The sequence below is a fragment of the Sardina pilchardus genome, chromosome 6 (genome assembly GCF_963854185.1).
Source record: "Sardina pilchardus chromosome 6, fSarPil1.1, whole genome shotgun sequence".
Lineage (NCBI taxonomy): Eukaryota > Metazoa > Chordata > Actinopteri > Clupeiformes > Clupeidae > Sardina > Sardina pilchardus.
The window spans coordinates 36,347,379-36,369,106 of record NC_084999.1 but is presented as its reverse complement, the minus strand read 5'-3'; the positions used below and the strand labels follow the sequence as shown (position 1 = coordinate 36,369,106).

The window sequence follows — 21,728 nt, the reverse complement described above, 5'->3', positions numbered from 1 at the left end:
TATGTATATACTGTATGGGCAATTCCATGCAAAACTGTCAAGTCCATAACCCCACACAGCATCATACTATGATGTGGATGATGATTTCTTAAAAGTTTACCATTTCGCTCGCGCAAAAAAAAAAATTCATCGTTCCTACATCGTTTTTTTCATCGTTCCTACAAAGGCTTCGTCATTGTTTGAAGAACATTTATCAGAACCAACATTTCTAGATGATGTTGGGAATGGGGTAGGCCTACTATTACTAAAATAAATGCATAAGGTAGCCTATGCCTGTTTTTTACATCCCGACTATTTAATGTAGGTTTTAGGCTAAGCCTACACAGTGAGAGCAACAAGTTGGCCAGAATTATATGAAATAAGGGCATAAAGGGCATGAATAAGACAATTCCTTAGGAGGGGTTGGGAATGCCTGGGTTGAGTTTGAGATGCATTAGGCCTATAGCCTACACATGGATCATCACTATTTGTTTTGTGTTTTTATCCAACTTTGATAACATGCATATAAATATGGAGATTACTTTATTTTCGCCTTTTCATTGTTATTAGCCTATGCCAATCAACTGAGTTGAATGCTGTGCATGTTGTCTCTACATAGGCTACACATATTGCTGTGCATGTTGTCTACACAGCCTATAGTAGCCTACACTGTTGGCTAATCTAATTAGGCTACAGACTTTGCGATAAGGTGACATTTCTGATTCTGACACAACCATCATACAAAATAAAACGAACTCAGTCAAAAGCCTGTTGCAAAAGCCAAGTTCAGCGGCCACAACGTTTTGAAACTTTTCCTCCGGTTCCCATTCGGCTTATGTGACATTTGCAACGTGTAATCATCTTTAACATCGTTCATAGACCTTTACTGACCTCAATCACGCAGACCACCGCAGCATCAGTCTCTCTCTCTCCTGCTCCTCATTAACTTCTTGAAACATCTTTGTATCATCTAGCCAATGAATTGAAAGACAGTCTAAATGTTCCCATGCCAAAAACTAATGCTATACAATGCCATTTAGTTTTCACTCGCAATAAGAAGCTGTTAGCCTGAGTTTGGTTGTTCGATGTTGCCATTTTCCATAACGTTCCATTTAGCTGCCAAAAGCAAATGAAATAGACAAATAGCTTACAATATCGCCAGGCTGCAATATCACCTTTCCTTCCCCATAGCTCAGGGGTCAGCAACCTGCGGCTCTGGAGCCGCATGCGGCTCTTTAGCGCAACCCTGGTGGCTCCCTGAGCGTCTTCAAAAATGTATGAAAATGAATGGGGGGATTTTTGTTTGTTTGTTTTAATATGGTTTCTGTATCAGGACAAACATTCTTAACGTTTTCCAATGTTGTAAAAATGTGAATAATAAATATTAAAGTTCAACATTTCTGTCAACGAAGATTTGATAGCCTGCGACACACGTTTCAGGGCAGCGCCGTGCCATGCAGGTGGCTGTGGTTGTAAACAAACCGGCGGGTGTCAGCATGGCCATGGCATGGATCCCAAAGGGAAAAAGAGAAAGATAGCCGATGAGATCAGAGAATTTAAGGCAGAAATGACCGAATCATTTGCTTTCATTGCCATTGCGGAAGGATTGCCTGCATGTTTGCTTGCTTTGTAATGAGAAGTTGGCGAACAACAAAAAGAGAGACATTTAGAAAGACATTTTCAGAGAAGGCATGCTACATTTGCAGCCGACTACCCAGTTGGGACTGAGAGAAAAAGTGTGATTGCAGTAGCCTACTTCTGGAGAAATTTTGTTGCAACCTGAGAGATATTAAAACGTGGAAAGCAACGGTTCACGGACGGTGATTACACGAAGTTGAACTTAAAGCACCAGCGGAGTAGTCACGTGGTGTGTCATTCTCTCCGAGATGCGCTGTAGGGAAAAACATTTAATCATGAAAGCTCATTATGTAGCCTCGTTGTAGCCTACTTAGTCATTTTGATAGTAGGCTAATATAGATAATATACACTTACAGCCTGTGTTACCTTCATATAAGGCTTACATAAGGCTTTTCATTTTTTGCGGCTCCAGACAGATTTGTTTTTTGTTTTTTTGGTCCAAAATGGCTCTTTGAACATTTTGGGTTGCCGACCCCTGCCATAGCTAAATGTAGGCAACGTTAAGCAATTAACAATTAGCCTACTAATATCAACTTACAATCTCACTATGTCGTTCACTGCGAATTGTGTCCTCTCTTCCGCCCACAGCACGAGAACGTTAACTACGCTCGCCTGCCTACCGCGCTAGCCAGAGCGCTAAGGCTCTGGGGCATGGGAATCATAACGATACTTTCATTCAATAAGCAGACTTGTATTTATAGTTTGACTCGCTTTGTTATCATGTTAAGTTAATATCTGCACTATTTTTTATTTATTTATTTATTTAAATCCGACCCAAAATTATAGGGGGGGCTTGGAAATATTTTGGGTGGGCTGAAGCCATTTGGTGATGCCTAGGCTACTCTTTGGGGTGGCCTGACCGGCCTGACCGGCCTGACCAGCGATCACGCAGTCCACCCATGAGTCCACAACTGCAGTTTACATGAAATAGCACTGTCTAGCCTACCACACAAGCACCTGCCATACACAGCTTACTTTCTCCCTCTATTAGTGAGCCATACCCTGACGGTGTCAATGACAATCAATCAGGAGGAGTAGTTATTGAAAATAATCACGCTTTAGACATGACCAGCCTACTTCAACTTGGTGGCACATAGACCATAGCTAGCAATAATTGCAAATATTTTTAGATCTTCTGACTAAGTTTACTGTACTTATTCAAACGACATCAGCACCACTGTCACTGGATATAAAGCAAACGTTGACTTTCACTCGGTGCTTCACTGACTGTAAAAAAGTGTCACAATATTATCTATCTATGCACTGCCTGATGCTTGACAGCAATTGCTAGCTCGATGAGTTGCGAAACGACATCAGCAACACGTACCACTCGGTCCATATTAAATTTACAGTTAACAACATAGTTTGACTTCCCAGGCTACCATGCATTTAATTACCTTTCACTGCCTTCACGTCTGCCAGGCTCCAAACTGTCTTCATACCAGCAGTTGCAATTCAGTATTAAAACAGCCTTGGTAAAGTTAAAACCAACTATTTGAACTGCAGTTAGTTTAGCCCAGTGTTTTTCAACCTTTTTTGAGCCAAGGCACACTTTTTTCATTGAAAAAATCCTGAGGCACACCACCAGCCAAAAATGTTAAATAAAATGAAATTTTATGGAAAATTCAATTAAATAAAAATCTGTAGCCCGCATTAATGATATCAAGTCATTCTTGTCAAAGTGTCTTGAATAGGAATCAAATGAACACAAAGAAAATTATTTCTATTCACTCTTTTTTAGACCACTTAGGTGAAATTGGATAATTTCCCACGGCACACCTAACAATGTGTCACGGCACACTAGTGTGCCACGGCACAGTGGTTGAAAAACACTGGTTTAGCCTACCCTCATAACTAGACCTCTCAAATTCCGAAATTTGAAGTCTAAATATACACACTTTATGTTGAAAGTGTAACTGCGATTACATTCTAATTAAAATCCTCGTTGCCTCAAGCACACCGCAGACAGGGCGACCGCTCTACTTCCGGTATTTCGCCGACGTTGGGAGTGAAGTTTACCCAGAATGCTCAGATCAATACAAATCATCCAAAACACACCGTCAGTATGAAACATCGTGTAATTGTCGAGTATATATACCAAATGAACACGTACATCATTTAACAGCGCGTAAGTCCGTACTTGTCCTTCGGGGCCATGGCATTGCTCAGATCTAACAAGTCTCAGGAGGAGACACTCCGTTGCGGACCATCCAAGAGCTACCCACATTGTACCGTTGCGGACCATCTCCGACATCCAATGAAAAATTGAAAGGTATGAGTGAACTATCATACGCTAGTGAATGTATGACAGGACATGGCACAACTCCATAGTACTGTGAAAATTGCACCAATATGTTTTACAAGAATGGCCTGATTTGATTTTTTTTTTAAAATATCAACATTGTATCTTAAATCACTCTGAAATGTCATTTCTGCATGACCTAAGCAATTTAAGATGAGCTATTCCGAATAATAGTATACATTCACAAACACACACGTTTTTGCTAATTATAGAGCCATCGACAGACCAAATAACACCAAATTTATTGAGGGTGCTTTGGATGGGGTCTCAAGTCATCCAACCAAATATGGCTTTCATACGTCACAGCATTTCCAAGATAGGTACACTTCCTGTTTGGCGGCTTCGCTCGCTGAATTTAATTGGTCGTCACAGGCGAACGCTTGGACGTATGAAGGCGAAATCAAGGCATTTGATCCGCCTTGGTCTGTAGATCACGCGTGCCAAGTTTCATGACGATCGGATGAACTATGCGGCCAAAGTCGCTTTACTTTGATTTTGGACAAAATTCAAAATGGTGGAAAATCCATCATGGCGGAAAATTACGTCACATAGTGCGTTGGAATCAGCTGAGTCAGAGGATTCCAAAGGTATACGTTTTATCAAAATCGGCCGTACAGATCAAACGTTACGGGCATTAACATGTTTTCCAACTTTGACCAGTTGGTGGCGCTAGGGCGTGAGAGCGGCAAGCATGAAACCTGGTGGTGTCAATCAGGGTAGTCTCTTCTATCAGCGTACCAAATTTCATGACTTTATGTTTTACGGTTTGGGCTACAGGTGGAAAAATGTGTGGGCATCAGCGCTCAAAAATCACTTTTCCATTCATTCCTATGGGAAAAAATTGACCGGAAAAACTGGAATAACGGGAGAACGACAAGGCGTATCAAAAAGCTGTATACAAGCCACCATCCTCCCATCAGGACGCACGTGTGAGAGGTGGAACGGCGTCATTAGCTCCAAATCCCTAGGACAAGATAGGGAGACAAAAGTTGGACTTAAGATAAATAAGTTTGATAATATGAAACGCACGGATAACAATAGTGTGCTTTTGCAAGCACACTAATTACAGGAAGTGGAATTAAATTCATTGCAATTCAGAGAAATTCATTCTAACCAAATATCAGTGTGTATGTGATGGTTTTAACCCCTTCAGACCCGCATTTTTTCTGTTGAGCAAAAAAAAATAATATTCAGCTAATTCTTACTCCTATCCAATGAAGAAATAAACGTGAAAAAAATATTTTTTAATGTCCATTACAGTGGACATCTCGTCTAAACGGGTGTAAAATGACATGAGAACTTAGGGGAAATACACTATGTTTTTAACATAGTAGTCTTGAAACATCTTCATGTGTCTTAATGTTTTATGTCTGAGAGCAGGTCAAAACATGCACATTAAGTCAAAAAAATGATGATAGTGTTTAAACTCTTATGCATATGCCCCATTTTTTGCCCAGTATTGCACATCATCTACTTAGGAAGGCATTGCTCCATACCTATCAAATGATGAAGGCTGAGACCCTGTAGTTTCTTAGGAAACAATCAGGATAGCTGTGTGATAGTATGTGTGTTTATGTGTGTGTGTGTGTGTGTGTGTGTGTGTGTGCGCGCGTGTGCATGTGTGTGTGTGTGTGTCTACATGTGTGTGCATTTATCTTTATATGTGTGTGTGTATGCGTGTGTGTGTGTAGTGTACAGTCGCTACATGTACACTACATGGTCCCCCGTGAACCAAATTGCACCAAACTTGGCATACATTCAGAGGGAGTCATAATGATCCTACACTTTAAATTTCATGCAGTTTGGAACCTGTCAACCAAAGATACCTGCGATTACAATGCCCTATTTTTGTTTTCTCAACTTTGACTAGGTGGCGCTATACATGAAATTAGTTGTTATGGGATGGGTTGACATGGCCCCTAGCCCCTACAGTTCTCGTGATATTCACAGAAGGTGTCAGGCCATCTACAGGCGAGTTGGTGTAGTCACTAATGGCCCATTCACACTAGGTCCGCTGGACCGGACCCGGGTTCGTTTGGGCCGATGGTCCGGTTGTTTTTGATAGTGTGAACGCAACCGTACCGAACTCGGGTGCGGACCCGGGACCGGACCCGGGTCCGCCTGAAGAGGTGGTCTGGGGTCCGGTTCGCTAGAACGCTGGAGCAGGTTGCTAAGCAAACGTTCTAAAGAATAATAAAGAATCTAAAGAATCTTTACCTTTGTCTTCTTCTTCATTGCATAACCTGACTTCATCGTTGCTGTTTTTACTATAGTAGGCTACTGTACTGTTATAGTATATTTTACTGCTAAAATGTCTGGAAAGGGTACTTTGTGGTCGGTGGATGAGGTGCGTTGCTTATTGGATGTGTGGGGAGAGGAGCATTTCAAGTCCATGATGGAAAACACTCATAAAAATGCTGAGGTGTTCAGTCTGTTCAGTGAAAGGCTCAAAGAAAAAGGTTTCGTCCGATCTACGGAGCAGTGCCGGATAAAGGTAAAGAAGCTCAGGCAGAAATATCTTCAAATTCGTGACACCCTCCGGAGATCGGGGAGCTCCTCTGAAGCCAAGGAGCGTTTCGGATGGTACGATGATCTGGATGCCATTTTAGGGTCAAGACCCACCAGCGACCCCCGGCACGTACTGGAGTCATCTCAACTTTGCTCAGAGGAGGCTAACGTTTCCATGGCATCATCCGAGCCTGATGATCTCGCAGACAGCGAGACACCAAGTAAGTAGCCTAGTAGCGATCTAGCAGTCAGCTCCACAAGCTATAAGCCCACACAATAAAACAGTGTCATAAAACCTACTACTATCGATCATTGTAGGGGAACGACTTCAGTAAAAAAGTTTTTTTTTTAATTGACTTGAAGGGGTCTGAAATTAAGATTCACCGTTAATATGGCCTGCTCTGCTTCTGCCTCCACCCTCATAACCTCAGAGTTTGACTGCATAGCAGCCACAAACAGCACAGTACAGACTACTGTATAACTCGGGTAGGCCTACCCGAGAGCTAGCCTAGACGTCTCAATCTCTAACTTGTCTCATTCGTGAAAATGATAACTTTGGCACAACCGCTGATTTATGTCCAGAGGCAGACAGATGCACACTATCCAATGTCTTTGTTGGTTGTACTACTAGTGGTCAGTGACAGCTATCGTAAAGTAAAATGTTAGTTTTTGACAGCTACAGCTACAGCTTACACTAAAACAACAAACGTTTAACCCGACTTGACCTAGCCTAATGACCCTCGCGCACTATTATTTCATTTTGGTTGAGGGAGGGCCAGGGGGGAGGGCTTTGCTCTGACGTTATCATATCCCAGAATTCTCACTGATAACAACTAAGCAAAATAGTTTTATTGTTAAATGCATTTTTTTGTATGTATTTTTTTTATTTGTATGTTAGGTGATTCATTCACATCATGTGTATAAACTCTGCTTTTCTACCAACAGCCAATTCTACCTCTGAGGACATCACCCCAACCGAGATCTCTATCAGGAGGAGCAGCATAAACACACCGGCTGAACCTTCCAATTCTAGGAAGAGGAAAGTGAAAAATGATGTATCTTCCATCATGGAAACATTCATGGCTGAGCAAAAGCGCCAATATGATACCTTCTTACAAGCTGAAGAAGACCGCAGTAAGCAAGAGCAACAGGCAATGCAACAGTGGATGGCATCTCAAATGGCCTTGCAAGAGCGACAGCTGAAAGCTCAGAGAGAGGAGAGGAGAGAGAATTCACATTTTTTGATGCAAATGATGAATCAAATGTTTGCGTCCACTTCTCGCCAGTTTTCAGGTGCTCCCCAACATTTTCCATCTTACTTTGACGACCCTGCTCACGGCTCAACCTCTTCCTCATCTCCCACCTATCACAACCTGTGAATTGTTTAGGCTGCAGTTGTTGCTTTGTTATTGTTAGGCCTATAGTTTAAGTAGTTTTAGCTAAATTTGCCCTTAAGGTTATAGCCTACAATGTTTAGTTTACTTAGTTCATTTATAGAATGTGTTATTTAAACATCAAATGACAATTAAATAACATTTTATTAAACATCAAACATACCAAGCTCTGTGTTTTATTCTAAGGCAGCCTATACCCAACAATAAGATGAAAAAGAGTGAGACTGAACTAGACCTAAAAATTAGAAAAATATTGGCACAAAGCCTCTCTGGTGGCATTGGCAGACACATGTATGGGTAGTGGATGCAGGTTTTGGTTAGGATTGTTTGCTTGATTCTCTTCATCAATGTCCCAATCGAACTGTTCGTTATGGGCTTCACAAAAATTATGAAGCACACAGCATGCAGTGACAGTGGTGCTGATGTTGTCAATACTACAGTCATATCGCTTCATAAGGCACCGCCACCTCCCCTTGAGACGGCCAAAAGCCCTCTCCACAGTCATCCTTGCTCTGCTCAGACGCTGATTGAAGTTAACCTGGGCTGGGGTTGTTCCTGGGTAGGGCTTCATTAGCCACGGTAGCAAGGGATACGCAGCATCCCCTAACAGGACCACAGGGACATCAACTTCCTCAAAAATCTCTGTGAAATTAGGAAAAAGAGTCCCATTCTGTCCCCTCTCATAGAGAGATGAGTTTGCAAAAACTTGTGCATCATGCACTTTGCCAGCCCAGCCCACATTTATATCCCAAAACCTTAACCTATGGTCCACCACACCTTGCAAAATTATAGAGTAAAAACCTTTTCTGTTATAGTAATCCGCTGAGTTGTCCGGAGGAGCTAAAATTCCTATGTGGGATCCATCTATAGCCCCACCACACTGTGGAAAACCCCAACGGTCACGGAAACCCTGGATGATGGTCTTAAATTCAGCCTCAGATGGACTTTTAAGGAACTCAGGAGCAACTTTCTCAACAATTAGAGATGTTACGGTATTTGTAATAAAGCAGGCTGTTGACAATCCTATGCCAAACAAATGAGCAACAGACCTAAATTCGACATTTGTGGCAAGTCTCCACAGGCAAATTCCCACCCGTTGTTCAACTGGTATGGGCCGTCTGAACCTGGTGTCCTGCCTTGTCAGGTGAGGTCTTAACATGTTGCACAGCTCCATGAATGCAGCTCGCCTCATTCTAAAATTGCTGAGCCACTCACTGTCTGTCCAGTTGGTCCATACATGTTCCCACCACACAGTGGACCGCTGATGGACCCAAACTCTCCTACAGTGCAATAAATTGCTATGTTAAATTTGGTACTTATTTGGAAGTATCAATTAGAGAAGGGGACACAGTAAAATCACTCCACTTGGCCAGATACAGTAGATAGATCGATACCGATAGATAGATAGATGCTTTATTGAAATCCAAGTGTTTATTTGTGATAGGACTTTTTTTGTCTTGCTTCTCTCAGATAGCCTACAACATAATGCTAGGATGTAACACTATATATAACCAGCAAAAACGAAAAGGATAACATTAGATGGGAGCAGCCAGATGCTATCGTTTACAGACAACGGGTGCCTCCCAACAACTCTCCTCGATCCTCAGTGCTCGATCCTTGAAGGGCGTTGCCACTGATCTATAACTAAAACTCATTAACCCATTGCCCGAGGAGGGAGGGAGGATGTATAAAAGCCGAATGAGAGGCACCCAACATTTACTGAATAAATTATTGTAGGTTAACTTCGTCCAATCAGGGAGCTTCATTCTTAACATGTGACGCAATTGACCAATCTCACATGAAGTGCCGCTTCGTTCCCTAACGACGAAAGGTTATTTAAACGGACTTGCTTCTGTTGTTCGGTTTAGAAGTGCTGCTGTAAGCTATCGTCACGTCTCTACCGCTCTGGCTCTCTTTTGACGTGGAAGTGATTTTTTTGTGACCTAGCTTTGATTCAACTCGCTCACCTTGTCCTTGGCAGTATCCGCGAATACTCAAGACTCAATAAAGCCAGAAATTCACTCCGTGCAACAGCCTGTCTCCGCAAAAATCTCCTTATCCGAGCTGCTCTCAGCACTCTCATTCACCTGCCGTAGGCATCCATAGCATACTGTACGTGTTGGCCATTGTGCTGCTGACACTGAAGCCATATGAACGCCAACACCAATAAATTAGAGAGGTGACTCTCCATTTTGTATTTTAGTTTTAATTTTACCGCCTTCTGTTGTGTTGCCAAGTGATATTTTGCAAACAGAACACACAGACTCTGATGTAAGTTGGTGTTTATGACGCAAACGGACCCGGGTCCGCAGACAAACATGTAATGTGAACACAGACCAACTATGATAGAAGTAACCGCACTCGGGTCCGGTCCAGTTAAACGGACCTAGTGTGAAAGCAACCTAAATGTACACATAAAATCATTTATTTTATGCCCCCCCCCCCCATGAACGGAGTTCCATGAACCTTGGCATGCATTCAGATTCAACATCTCAATTTTGCTTTATCATTTTTAACTAGGTTGGTGAGAGTTGGCTCACCAAAATTAATGAGCACAGATTACTTTTTATCATTTTGCATATTGCTGTTAATACAAAACTCAAAAGTACAAACCAGCACTGGCCCTCAAATAGTTTAGCACAGAGTCTACCCCAAACAAAATGTCTGAAATGTTTGGACAGCCATTTTTGAAGACTTGGATAAAGTAAAGCATTCTGGGAAATGAAGTGCTGTCCTATATATTTTTTTCACAGTTTCAAAGTTATTACAATTTTAATGATCAGTTTTATGCAGCACATACAGTATTTGTAATGCCATTGTATGGTACAAATTACTACAAATTTGTACTATTTTCTGTACAAAAAAGTGTTGTATACATAAAGTATGTCCATAAAATAATATCTGTATGAAATACATGTTATACATATATACAGTACATTCTGTGAAGAATCATTATTAAATACAATTCAAATGTCATGAATTTCTCTGAATTTAATGGAATTCCAATTCCTGTTTGCAACCTCAATTCAAATTCAAACTCAAATTCAAGAATTGAATTGGAATTTTGGGGTCATTCTCAATTCAATTCAGAATTTTGTACAACCCTGGCGTTGACACAATTGCTGAATTTCCAGAAAAACTTCAGGTTTTAGGGTTTTTTTCTGAAATCGCCCTTAGGTTTTACAGGCATTTTTTCCAGGCGTTTTAGGCCTTAATGGGTTAAAAAACCTCTCTGTATCATAGGAATATAATGTAAAACACCCACCCGCAACCGGAGAAAAAACCTCCTAGTGTGAACACGCCCTTACAGTACGTTGCGTCAGAGAGCTGTGAGGTATAACGTTTGAAAACTTTGCAACTGCGATCTGAGATGCCGAGCGTCATGTCTCTTTTCTCCGTTTGTCACCAGTGTGGTGTCTTCGGTTTTTTTCCTGTTTTTCCGGCATGAGCCGAACCCGCATATTATTAGGGCGGTCTTATGTTGCCCCCTTGCGGTTGCAGTTTTAATTACAAATCCTGCACCTGCGGCATTCCCGATGTGCTGCAAGGAAACGTGCATTCTCAACCCGTACCATCTGTATATGCTACAATGTTACTATGTTCTGAACATTTGTATTTCAGCTTGGATGCAACGTGACAGTTCATTTAAACTTTGCAACGAGTTTGGTGAATTAATATTCAATGGCGCATTTCTACTACGGTCCTGGGCCAGCCCCAGGCTTTACCCCGGTCTTAAACACCGGTGCCTAGCCCCAGTGTTGTATTTCCTACTACTGAGTTAAACACCGGGGTTTTACGTGAACTTGGAATGTTTACTATACAAACGTAATAGCCTAGCCTACGTTAAATTCCCGGGAGAGATGCATATCGCCGCCTATCATAGCAGAAGTAACCTCCAACATTAGTGCTGAAACTAAAACGTAGCCTACATAGGCTAATATTAACGGTAGGTTAATGGTAAAGGCTGACTTGAGCAGCCCCTCACTCGGACGTTGGCGAACTAGCTGGCAACTTATTACTACCTAAACAAATCAAGCACTGACTCAAAACGGGGTGACCAGGAATGCTGTAACCCAGACAGCACACATGAATCTGGACGACGTCGGCATTAAATCAGCGGCGATATTCGCAAATATTAGTGTCTCAGGGGTATCGGCCGGTATCGGCCCTTAGTCTTAAGGCTCGTTCACACCAAGAACGATAACGATAACTATAACTATAACGATAACGATAAAAGCGTCCACACTGGCCAACGATAAGAAGTGTCTCTCCTCATGTTAATGAATGTGATGGCTAGAATATTATGGGTTCTGATTGGCTGTTAGCTTTTTATCGTTCTCAAAATCGCTCTGAAAGTGATCAACAACGATATCGTTCTTCATGTCGTTATCGTTATAGTTTAGGTGTGAACGTTGTCATTCATATTAACTCATTGGCTGCCAGCCATTTTCAGTGCAGAGCGCTCCATACTGCCAGACGTTTTACAGCATTTTGACTGTTTTTTCAAGATCCACCGAACGGTGAGATTTATGACTATGTAAACACTGAAGGTACCAAATGAAAGAGTAGACTCTCTTCTTTCACCAGGAAAAAACGGTTTGTTTCTATCGTTTTTCGTTCTTTAGTAATCGTCAGTAGAACATGGGTTAGTTTGGCTAAAAACACCTGTTTAGGACCAAAAAATGGAGAAAACGATCTTTTTGTGAAAATCAACTTTTTAACGTTAGCGTTTCAGTAGTATGTCAACCACGATTGCACTGTTATCTCGTCAGTCTCGTCAAGGTTGCTAGGGACTCTGATGGTCGCTAAAGACTCTGAACAGGACGGTAGACTTAGGAAGCTAGCACTAGCAAAGTTGTTGTTAGTCTAAACAGCAATATCCAATGTAAATGGATCATACCGTTCACATGTTTTCCATCCTTGATGTAAGAAGTAAGCATATTTATTCCCTGCACCGCGTGCAAACTAGATCCACTGTGGTCGATCTTCAGTGCTAGCTTGTTGCATGTCTACATGTACACTCTACAGGCAGATACTCTGCAGGCAGATAATCATCCAAATGGCACTGCTGTCATCTAGCGGTTCGGATCGCTATTACAGTCTGTTTACAAGCCTGAAACTCTGTCAGATCGTTCCCAAGCTCACCCATGAGCCCTCCCCATTGAAAAATGCAATTGACGTCAATGGCAGTGAACGTATGTGTCTAAATTGACGTTTAAAGACGTCAATGGCAGTTAATGAGTTAATGAGAGCGATATTTATTTATAGTTATCGTTATCGTTATCGTTCTTGGTGTGAACGGCCCTTTAGTTGACATTTGTTTATTTGTTTGTCTGTCTTATGTCTTGGTGTCACGGGTACGCTGGCGATTACGCCACTCCGTCCGGCATCTTGTGTCTTGTTATTTTGTGAATTTGTTTGTTGTGTTGTCATGGGTACGCTGGCGACTACGCCACTCCATTTCGGCACTGTCTCTGTAAAGCGCTTTGGGTTGCACTCAGTGCACGTGAAATGCGCTATATAAATAAAAGTACCTTACCTTACCTTAGTCGGAGTTAATGTTTTAACTCTGGCTACGGCTCAGGCTTTCACGCATGTAGGCTTTTGATCGGTCCCTCTGGCTCCCACTATCCAAAGCCGATCCCGCTAGAACTAACGACTATATTTTTTTTATGTGTGACGTGTGTACTGTGTAGCTACAGTAGTACAACAACTCAACAACAGTCTCCTGGAGCAGCGATTTTCAGGTGGGTAAATTCACTCATGTAAATGGTCAGAAAGTGTGTGTTGTGTCAATTGTATGGCTGTTGTATATTTACCTGCTAAGCTAAGTCATAACTTTGTGTAAACGAGCTGTTTTGGAGTAATAACTACTTCGATGAACTAATTCACGTTGATTGAGCTAATTCACGTTAGCTATAGCTAACACTGGAAAATATTTTAAACCTACTGTAGCAACAAAATGTTAACAGCATCGATGATCTCCGTAGGACAGCTGTGTAGGTGTAAGAATATTTGACCCAAAGCCATGAGATATCGATGGCTTTGATTTGACCGTGAGACTTTACCCAGGAAGCTGTCATTTGACCGAAAGCATTTAAAAGTAGCCTAGGCTATGGAGTAGCTAGTTTGAATTAAACCGCTCATTACAACAGCAAGCCTGGCCGAACATTACCTATTAAAATTGACCAGTGATTCGTCTGAAAAGGCGAAAGCTAGGCAAATATAAAATGGAGATGTAAGACTAATAGGATACGTGGGTCCTTGATATCAACAGATGTCAATCAACACCCCACCTCTCCACTCTGAGGGTAGCCTAGGTTACGAGTCAGCTATGCAGTGCACCCAGCACAACTGCGCGATTGTTATGAGCGCATCAATAATGGAAATAGACATACGGCAAATAACTAACTAAAGCGAAAAAAAAAACCTAGGCTTCAGAACTATAGTATGCATCTACTGTTTTGACCAGTATGTCATGCATTTGCACCTAAGGGAAGCGTTAGAAAGGTTTTGTGTGCATTTTAGGTTGCTATAGTCGGTTACTTGTAGGCCTACTGTACATCAAAACTCATTAGTCGTGTTTTGCAATGTGTGGACTATGTTTATTAAGTGTCTGTTTTGCTGTATATTTTACGGAAATACTACCAGGCCTCAATCTCCTTCAGGCAACCATCTGGTCACTCAAAATGGTGAGACATTTTAATTGTATATTTTCAATGATATGGGTTGCAAACTCAGTGTCTCAATTCACTTTTAAACTTAGAAATGTTTTCTTTACTTCATAATTCAATATACAGACCAGGCCAACTGGAAACGGTGGAGGTCCTGTTGCCTGGCAAGATGTTGACATAAAGTGTAAGTATTGTATTTGTGCACGTATGCATCATTTTATTAGTATCTCAGCTATCTTTACTAATATGTCTTGTAAGAGTTGTATGGCAAACATTATTATTTCAAATCTCTTTTTGTATATCTTCTTCACAGTGAATTGGCCTGGAGACTACCTGACAACTGTGAAAGCCCTGCTGGCTGATGAGATGTGGTCATAGACTCTTTTCAGTGTAAGAGAGATTAGACAGTGATCATTTGACATAGAATATCCAGTGTTTCAACCATTTCTACTTAAGAAAAAAAATGTGTGACCAACATATGTGCATGTATTTCAACCCGCAGTACCATATCCAGACCAGACCATTCGACAGACCATCATCAGGGGCACACTTTCGGCGAACGTAAGTGTATTTTAGATATTTAGCCTTTTAAAGTAGGTTATGCAAGAATGTTAAGTTAATTTGCCTGCGTCATACTCACTGGGCTCTTCTCAACCCTCTATTTGCATACGGCCTCTCTCATCAAGCCCTCAGCTTGCGCCCCGAAAAGTTCAAAGCCCGACGTCATCGAGGACATCTCATGTGGAGGGTGGAGGGAAGTGGAAGGCCCGATACGCGAGGAAACACGAGAGTATCCTACGCGATCATTGCTGCAAGCTGCCAAGGTAAAAAGTTCCCTCCCACGTCTGAACTTTTGGTTTTAAGTTCGTAGGGAATACTTTGCATCAATAAAGTACCAAATAGACCAAAAGGTCCTTTATATGCTGGCATTACCATGAACTACCATGCAAACTCTTTTTAAAGTTCATGCCTGTTTTGTTTATGCATTGTATAAGTATTCATTCATGTCTTGAGAACTATCAAACATTACCTCATTATCAGGGTCAATAAGTGGGAAGAGTCCATGCTCATATGACATTCTTAGGCTTTGGTATGAACTCTTTGCGTGTCTGTTTATTTTAGTCTAAGAGGTGATGCACTGCATCACCAGTAATTCACGTCTCTTAAGTGATATGTGAATGAGCAGAACATCTCTATTACAAATTTCAGTCAACACAATTCTTATTCTTAAAAATGTCATCATCACTGGTTCCTATGTTTTGGCCAGAGTTAGCTATAGCTTGCCAAATACTCATAGCTCGTCTGTGCCATAGGTCTGTGCTTGACTGAATTATCAGCTGGATTGATAACGCGAATGGGGTTGAAATCTCCGAGCTCGGTCTGTTATGATCTATACACGTTTGATCCCGTGACCCGTGAGGGAAATTCGGCCTCTGCATTGATCCCATTCGTGAAAATTCAGTAACAGCAATCGCGTTCGTAAGCTAGACAATAAAAGTGTTGAATTAAGCGGTGTATTAATTTGTTGTTTTTGTCTCTTGCAGGAGAGGAGCTGGTTTTCGGGAGCTGTTCTAACAGCCTTTTTGTTAATATCAACATTCAATAAAATGAAACGAAAATGCCTCTCTTGCTTCTTTCTTGTCTCTTACTAGCTTAGATCTGATTCTTTTTTAGTCTATATTGTAAATCTAGGTCCGACCTCGATATATAAAGGTCGCATAAGCCCCCTGGGGTGGAGGTGGGGGGATAGCTTTGCTGAGTCGTTGAAACATCGGCTAATTATCGTGGGGCATTTTGATGAGTCGTTGAAACATCAGCTCATTGTCGTTCTCGATGAACTGCCGACATCTCGAAGATGTCTTGCCAATGAGCAAACGCTCCGTGAGCGATGTCTGACAGATTATAACGGCATGCGTCGGCCCGATATTGTTAACACTAGAAGCGCCAAGCGGCCGGTCATTTGACCGCTGACGCGTATTACTAGAAGCGCCGTGTAGGTTTGACCTAGATATACCTAGAACTGCCGGGCTGCGGTCATTTGACCGTAGTGATTACAAAAAAAAAAAAATCTTTTCACTCGATTAAATTCCAGGACCCTACGTTCACGACTTTTCCTAAATACGCGTGTTTTGTCACCCAGAATTTTTACATGATCAAAAGCACACCGGTACAAGCTAGTTTAGAGCTATTTTGCGCTCACTTATGTGACAACACTATGTTGTCTCGCGTTCGGCCATGTTTGTCCAGGCTGCTATTCTCTTTTCTCACAGCAGATGTCGCAAGGGTTTCCTGTCAGTCGGGCATGAGAATAATATTTTACCATAAAACATATCGTTTATATATGTGCAATATGTATTATATATGTGCTTTATTTTTCACTATTTTTCATTTACATGGCATAATCTATGGAGGCGATTTACAGTGGTAAAATGCGAGTTTGTTTTTAAAACGTTGCGACAGGCCTACATGTGTAAAAAATATTTTCGTCGTAGCCTATTTATGTACGTAGGGCGCGTGCCTACGTACATTCATACTTGTATATCTTATCTTCTATTTGTAGGCTATCTTTTAAAGCTCAGACTAATGTATAAGCATTTTCTTACATATTTGATGGACTGACTGAGTTACAGTCAAATGCCTATCCTAACGCACCCTTTGTACAATGTCAAGTGGCGCAACGTTATCACCCCTGTCTGCAACGCCGGAGACCCGTGTTCACATCTTGCCAGGAGCGAAATACAGAATCTTATATCGATTGAATTTACTGACCGTTTTTCAACGTCGATGAACAATTATTTTTTGTTAATGGTTTTTAATAACAAACTATCTGAAATAAACGGAGGAATCACAATACTGTTTAGGCCTACCATTAACGAAAAATAATTTCGCCAGCCAATCATTTTCTGAGCCAAATTGAGCCGTCATCTGACAAACTTTGACTAAGCCAGTTAGACTTTTTGCATCTAAAAATAATTATATCATAGTGACACGCGAAAAAATAAACGATAGCTCAGAAACTAGGCCTGCATGAGATTTTCCCACTGGACACACCACATCAGTATTGTGCTCGTTGCTACGATACACAGGACTCACAGTGAGTTGACGACCAATGAAAATGACATGGGGGAAAGAAGCAAACAAAGTAGCCTGATTTTGATCTCACCTTACATACTTTCCTAATTCCTACGTATGGCTACTCAGACTTTTGTTAAATCGTCAGGGCCCGGTTGCACAAACACCAAAACCAAAGATTGATGATATGAACCAAATATTCTGGAACAGATGGATTTACAGCATTGAACGTGATAGGCTATTAGGCTACTGCTGCGACTTCCACCGTTTCCTTTCCAGAGATTGCTGCGCTGTTCACAACGCAATGAACGCATGCAGTCTACATTGAAGTGAAACGTGCAGAACGTTGTCCAAAACAATACAATAACATTGTGTGTTGATATCTAATACAATATACACATCTGTAGACATGAAGTGGCAACTAAAGCCATTATCAGTCATGAAAACTTAAGGTTTTGGCTGAGCCAGCTAGCCAGCCAACAACTTCATCAGCCAGCCGTTCTCAAAGCAAATGGCTTCGGGGTCTATACATAACACTATCCATTGCAGCCTATTTGAAACCGATCATCCCCCCTCCCCCATACACTCGTCTAGGCTACTTAGGCTACAGACATCACCGAGGCATTGAGGACAATTAACTGCCTCCCCACCCCGACCCCATCTATCCCGTCCCCTGCATAGGCCTAGGCTGTAGGCTGGCTGTTTAGGCAACTCGTGGAAGAATGCGCAATGTTTCATCGCATATGCGCGTTTCAGAATGTTCGAATTCGCCAGCGTGCGTGTAGTTATGTGAATAGAAAAGAATAGAATATAGCCTACTTTATTGATGCCTTGTTCAAAAGTACTTCCGTCATGAATAGGTTGGGGATTGAACCAGCAATCCTTGGTTGCTCAAGGCGAAGCTCTTACCAGTGAGCTACAGCCCTGCTTATCAGCCATGTGAAAATGTGTATCTCAATGCTGAATCTCGAATTCACATAGAAGTTAGTTTAAATTGTAGAAACAATAGGCCTATAGCTTTTTTTCAGCAGACATCGCAAACATAGCCTACACATTCGCAAAACGGAGAATATCATTCACTCATTATTTTAAATTATGCTACTTCTCACGCCTATGCCTGCTCGCCATAGCTCTCTCTAGCCCTTTTTCCATTAAAAAGTTAATTCGCTTAAAAACGATGCGCATCAAAAGTTAGTGCGACAAATGTGATGGAAAATGGCTTATATCGCTCTAACCTCGGTTTTGTCGTGATAAGTTAATTCGCTCGCCAGAGGTGGTTTAAGGAGAGTTAAATCGATATAAATGTGATGGAAAAGGTTTGTAGCGATATAAGTTACTGTGACGCCTGCTTAGAATGTTCACAAAGTCGGCGCTAAAATCTGAGTTCTGTCTCGCGCATACAAAGACGTTTACCTCACAATGGTGTACCACTTGCTACCTTTGATTAATTCACTAGAAGTGTTCCATTCGCTACAAGTGTTGATGGAAAACCATCTAGCGCAGTAGAAATATGTGCATTAACAGGGCTCTGATGACATCATTTTAAATCGCTAGAATTGTTCTTTTGAATGGAAACCGTCTTGGCGCTTCTTATATCGCTAAAACATAATTCGCTTTAAGAGTTAATGCGCTTGAAAATCTGATGGAAAAAGGACTTCTATCTCCCTCCCTCCGAGGTAGCTAGACCCTATAAGACGCTTCTCCCTAAATGAATGAAAGTTGTTTTAGAAAGTAGCCACGGTAGCCTGTAAAATGCGGCATGAAATCCTGGCTATTGTGTAATTGAAACCAGACTGTTAGGCTCTTTGTTCCAGGTGACCAGGTCCGATCATTTTCGGCGGCGCGAACATATAGGCTACCTATTAAATTAATAGAAGTGAATTTGGGGAGTGAATTAGAACTAGCCACATTCACTTTTAGAGCATTTTAGTTGAAAGTCAAGTTTGCTTCAGGTTTGTTCAAGAACTCTTCCAAAGTTTATACCTCAAACAACACAAATCAACACAAATACATGAACAGATAACTCAAACGTGCTGTATGTCATAATGAAACAAACAACCACAGATTATCAACAACACGGTCTGACACGAATGACATGGCTTAGTGCAAACTGAATTTATGACCAAACGATTTGATTCGTGCACGAAGCGCCATCTAGCGATCATAATGTGTAAGTAAAAGCCTCCCAGTCTAAGGACTCAGCGATCATTTGACCGCCTCGCCGCGCTTTAAGTAGTTCACAACAGCACGCTTCTAGTAGGTCGTCAAAGCGGTCAAATGACCGGGGCGCGGCGCTTCTAGGTATAAGTGGGTCAGAACGGCGCGGCGCTTCTAGTGTTAAGATTCATGCGTGCTGTCTGGGAAAGTGGTATAACACGTGATAACTAGCGTCCATTTTTATTTATTTCTTACTTTCCCCACTCCCGTTCGAAGTCCTCGGTCTGGCCTCGGTTCGGCCCTGCCCAACCCCGGGGCCGGACTGAGGCTGTTTGAGCCCAGGCCCTGGGCCGGCCCCGATCATGGAAAGACGTCAAGCCCGAGGCTTTACCCCAAACACCAGGGTTTTGCCCCGAAGTGGAAATGCGCCACAAGTGTGATACGGGCAACACATTGGAACTACTTCAAAGGTAGCCTGAGTTAATATACTTTCCTAAACCCGTGTTTGTTTTACATATAGAACACAAAAAATAAGGTCTTAAGGCTTATACATACACAACAGTAGAAGGATGTGGTGCAGCTCTTGCAAATGTTTTTTCATGGGAGTTCGCCAATTTGCTCCTCTTGTAGGTGGCGTCCGTCAACTGCTGCACAATCCCCACGCAAACCATAGCAAACTCCTCTCTGGTGATCTAATTTAAACAAAAAATAAGACACCAGCAGGTATTTTGGAATATACTGCTAAATAAGTGTATGATACTAAATAATTAACCACAAACAGAAGTTATTTAGTTAGAGAGTAGAGACAGTATTCACCCGAACGTAATTCAGTTCTTCTCCAGATAGTTTCTATGTTTATAATGTTGTCATGTAAACTCATTTTTTTTTTTTTAACTACAGTGTTCATACTGTAAGCTTATTTGCTTTGAACAATTCTCTGCTGAATGCATAACAAGAGAATATAACCACGACAATTTGAAAATGTAAATAAAACTGATACAGTGCTGGGCTATTAATAGATCAACTAATGACTAGCCCATATTTGACACTCACATTATCCAAGTCTCTTGTCAAAATTTGCCATTGCCTGAAAAAAAAAAGGGGGGGGGGGAATCAGTTAAGCTATGAATCCGAATTCAGGGTGAGGTTGGCAACCTAAATGATCAGATATGAAAAGCATAAGAGGCTAATTTATAATTTGGCTCACTAGACACCTAACTTACTTATTGCTGAGGTTTTCAATAATGGCGATGACTTCTTCACGGGTCTTCTTATCAAGATTCACAATTCTTCGGTTGTGAGGTGTAGACCTAGCATCGATATGGCGACCACAGCTGTTTCTCAAAGCCATTTCCGTAAGATCTGAACATCAAAATAAAGAAATAGACCCACATCAAGCAGTTTTTTAAGGCTAGGCCTAGGCTTGACTGTCGCCTAGCAGTAGCTTTAGGGCTATTCCCAGCCTATAACCAGCGCAGATATCATCTTACGACGGGGCTCATGTGTGATTCATCAAACTTTCGTATCAATCAAAAAAACTCACTCCAATTCCGGTGTAAGAGTGTGTTGATAAATGTGGCGGCTGGAAACAACCCTTTGGCGAGGTTAAACTCCATTCGCAGTAGGCTAGGCTACAGGCGCAGATAGCTGCTAGGCCTAACCTTAAACATTAACAGAATAATAACAAACATATACAAACCGCATAGGTCTGTGTTTTATCTTGACAGTAGTCTTTCTACAATGGTTGACTAATGTATTTCCTTGGCTATTTCCACAACTCGTCAATTAACTAAAGTAGGCTAGCCTTAGCTACATGTGTGGACATGTCTCAGATCAACTGAACTGAGTGACTGATTGACGAAAACCATGGAAACGCTGGAAAGTGGATGCGGATGCGGTGCAGCAGCTGTCTTGAATCATCACACTGGTTGCATCCGAATACGCAGTACGTCACAGTGGTAGTAGCTGCTACGCATATCTAGTACGTCCGAATGCTGCTTAGCT

At 41.7% G+C, this 21,728-nt stretch overlaps 1 protein-coding gene and 1 long non-coding RNA gene across 3 annotated transcripts in view; one reads left to right on the top strand and one right to left on the bottom strand.

Annotated features, from left to right (window-relative positions):
- The window catches only part of LOC134082226 (uncharacterized), a 63,447-nt gene extending 41,868 nt beyond the window's left edge, over positions 1 to 21,579 (bottom strand). The window contains exons 1-4 of one of the 2 annotated variants that reach the window (XM_062537877.1): positions 21,268 to 21,579; positions 20,948 to 21,086; positions 20,778 to 20,811; positions 20,280 to 20,416 (exon numbers count right to left, since the gene is read on the bottom strand). In XM_062537877.1, the coding sequence (XP_062393861.1) occupies positions 20,280 to 20,416; positions 20,778 to 20,811; positions 20,948 to 21,086; positions 21,268 to 21,340 (383 nt within the window). In that variant the 5' untranslated portion in view covers positions 21,341 to 21,579. The remainder of the gene's footprint in view (positions 1 to 20,279; positions 20,417 to 20,777; positions 20,812 to 20,947; positions 21,087 to 21,267) is intronic. The other variant, XM_062537879.1, reaches the window with a different exon arrangement.
- Positions 14,400 to 14,885, top strand: LOC134083364 (uncharacterized). Its single transcript, XR_009939727.1, has 3 exons — positions 14,400 to 14,513; positions 14,622 to 14,679; positions 14,809 to 14,885. It is a non-coding gene; the product is annotated as an uncharacterized LOC134083364 (long non-coding RNA).
- Positions 21,580 to 21,728: the final 149 nt, after the last annotated feature.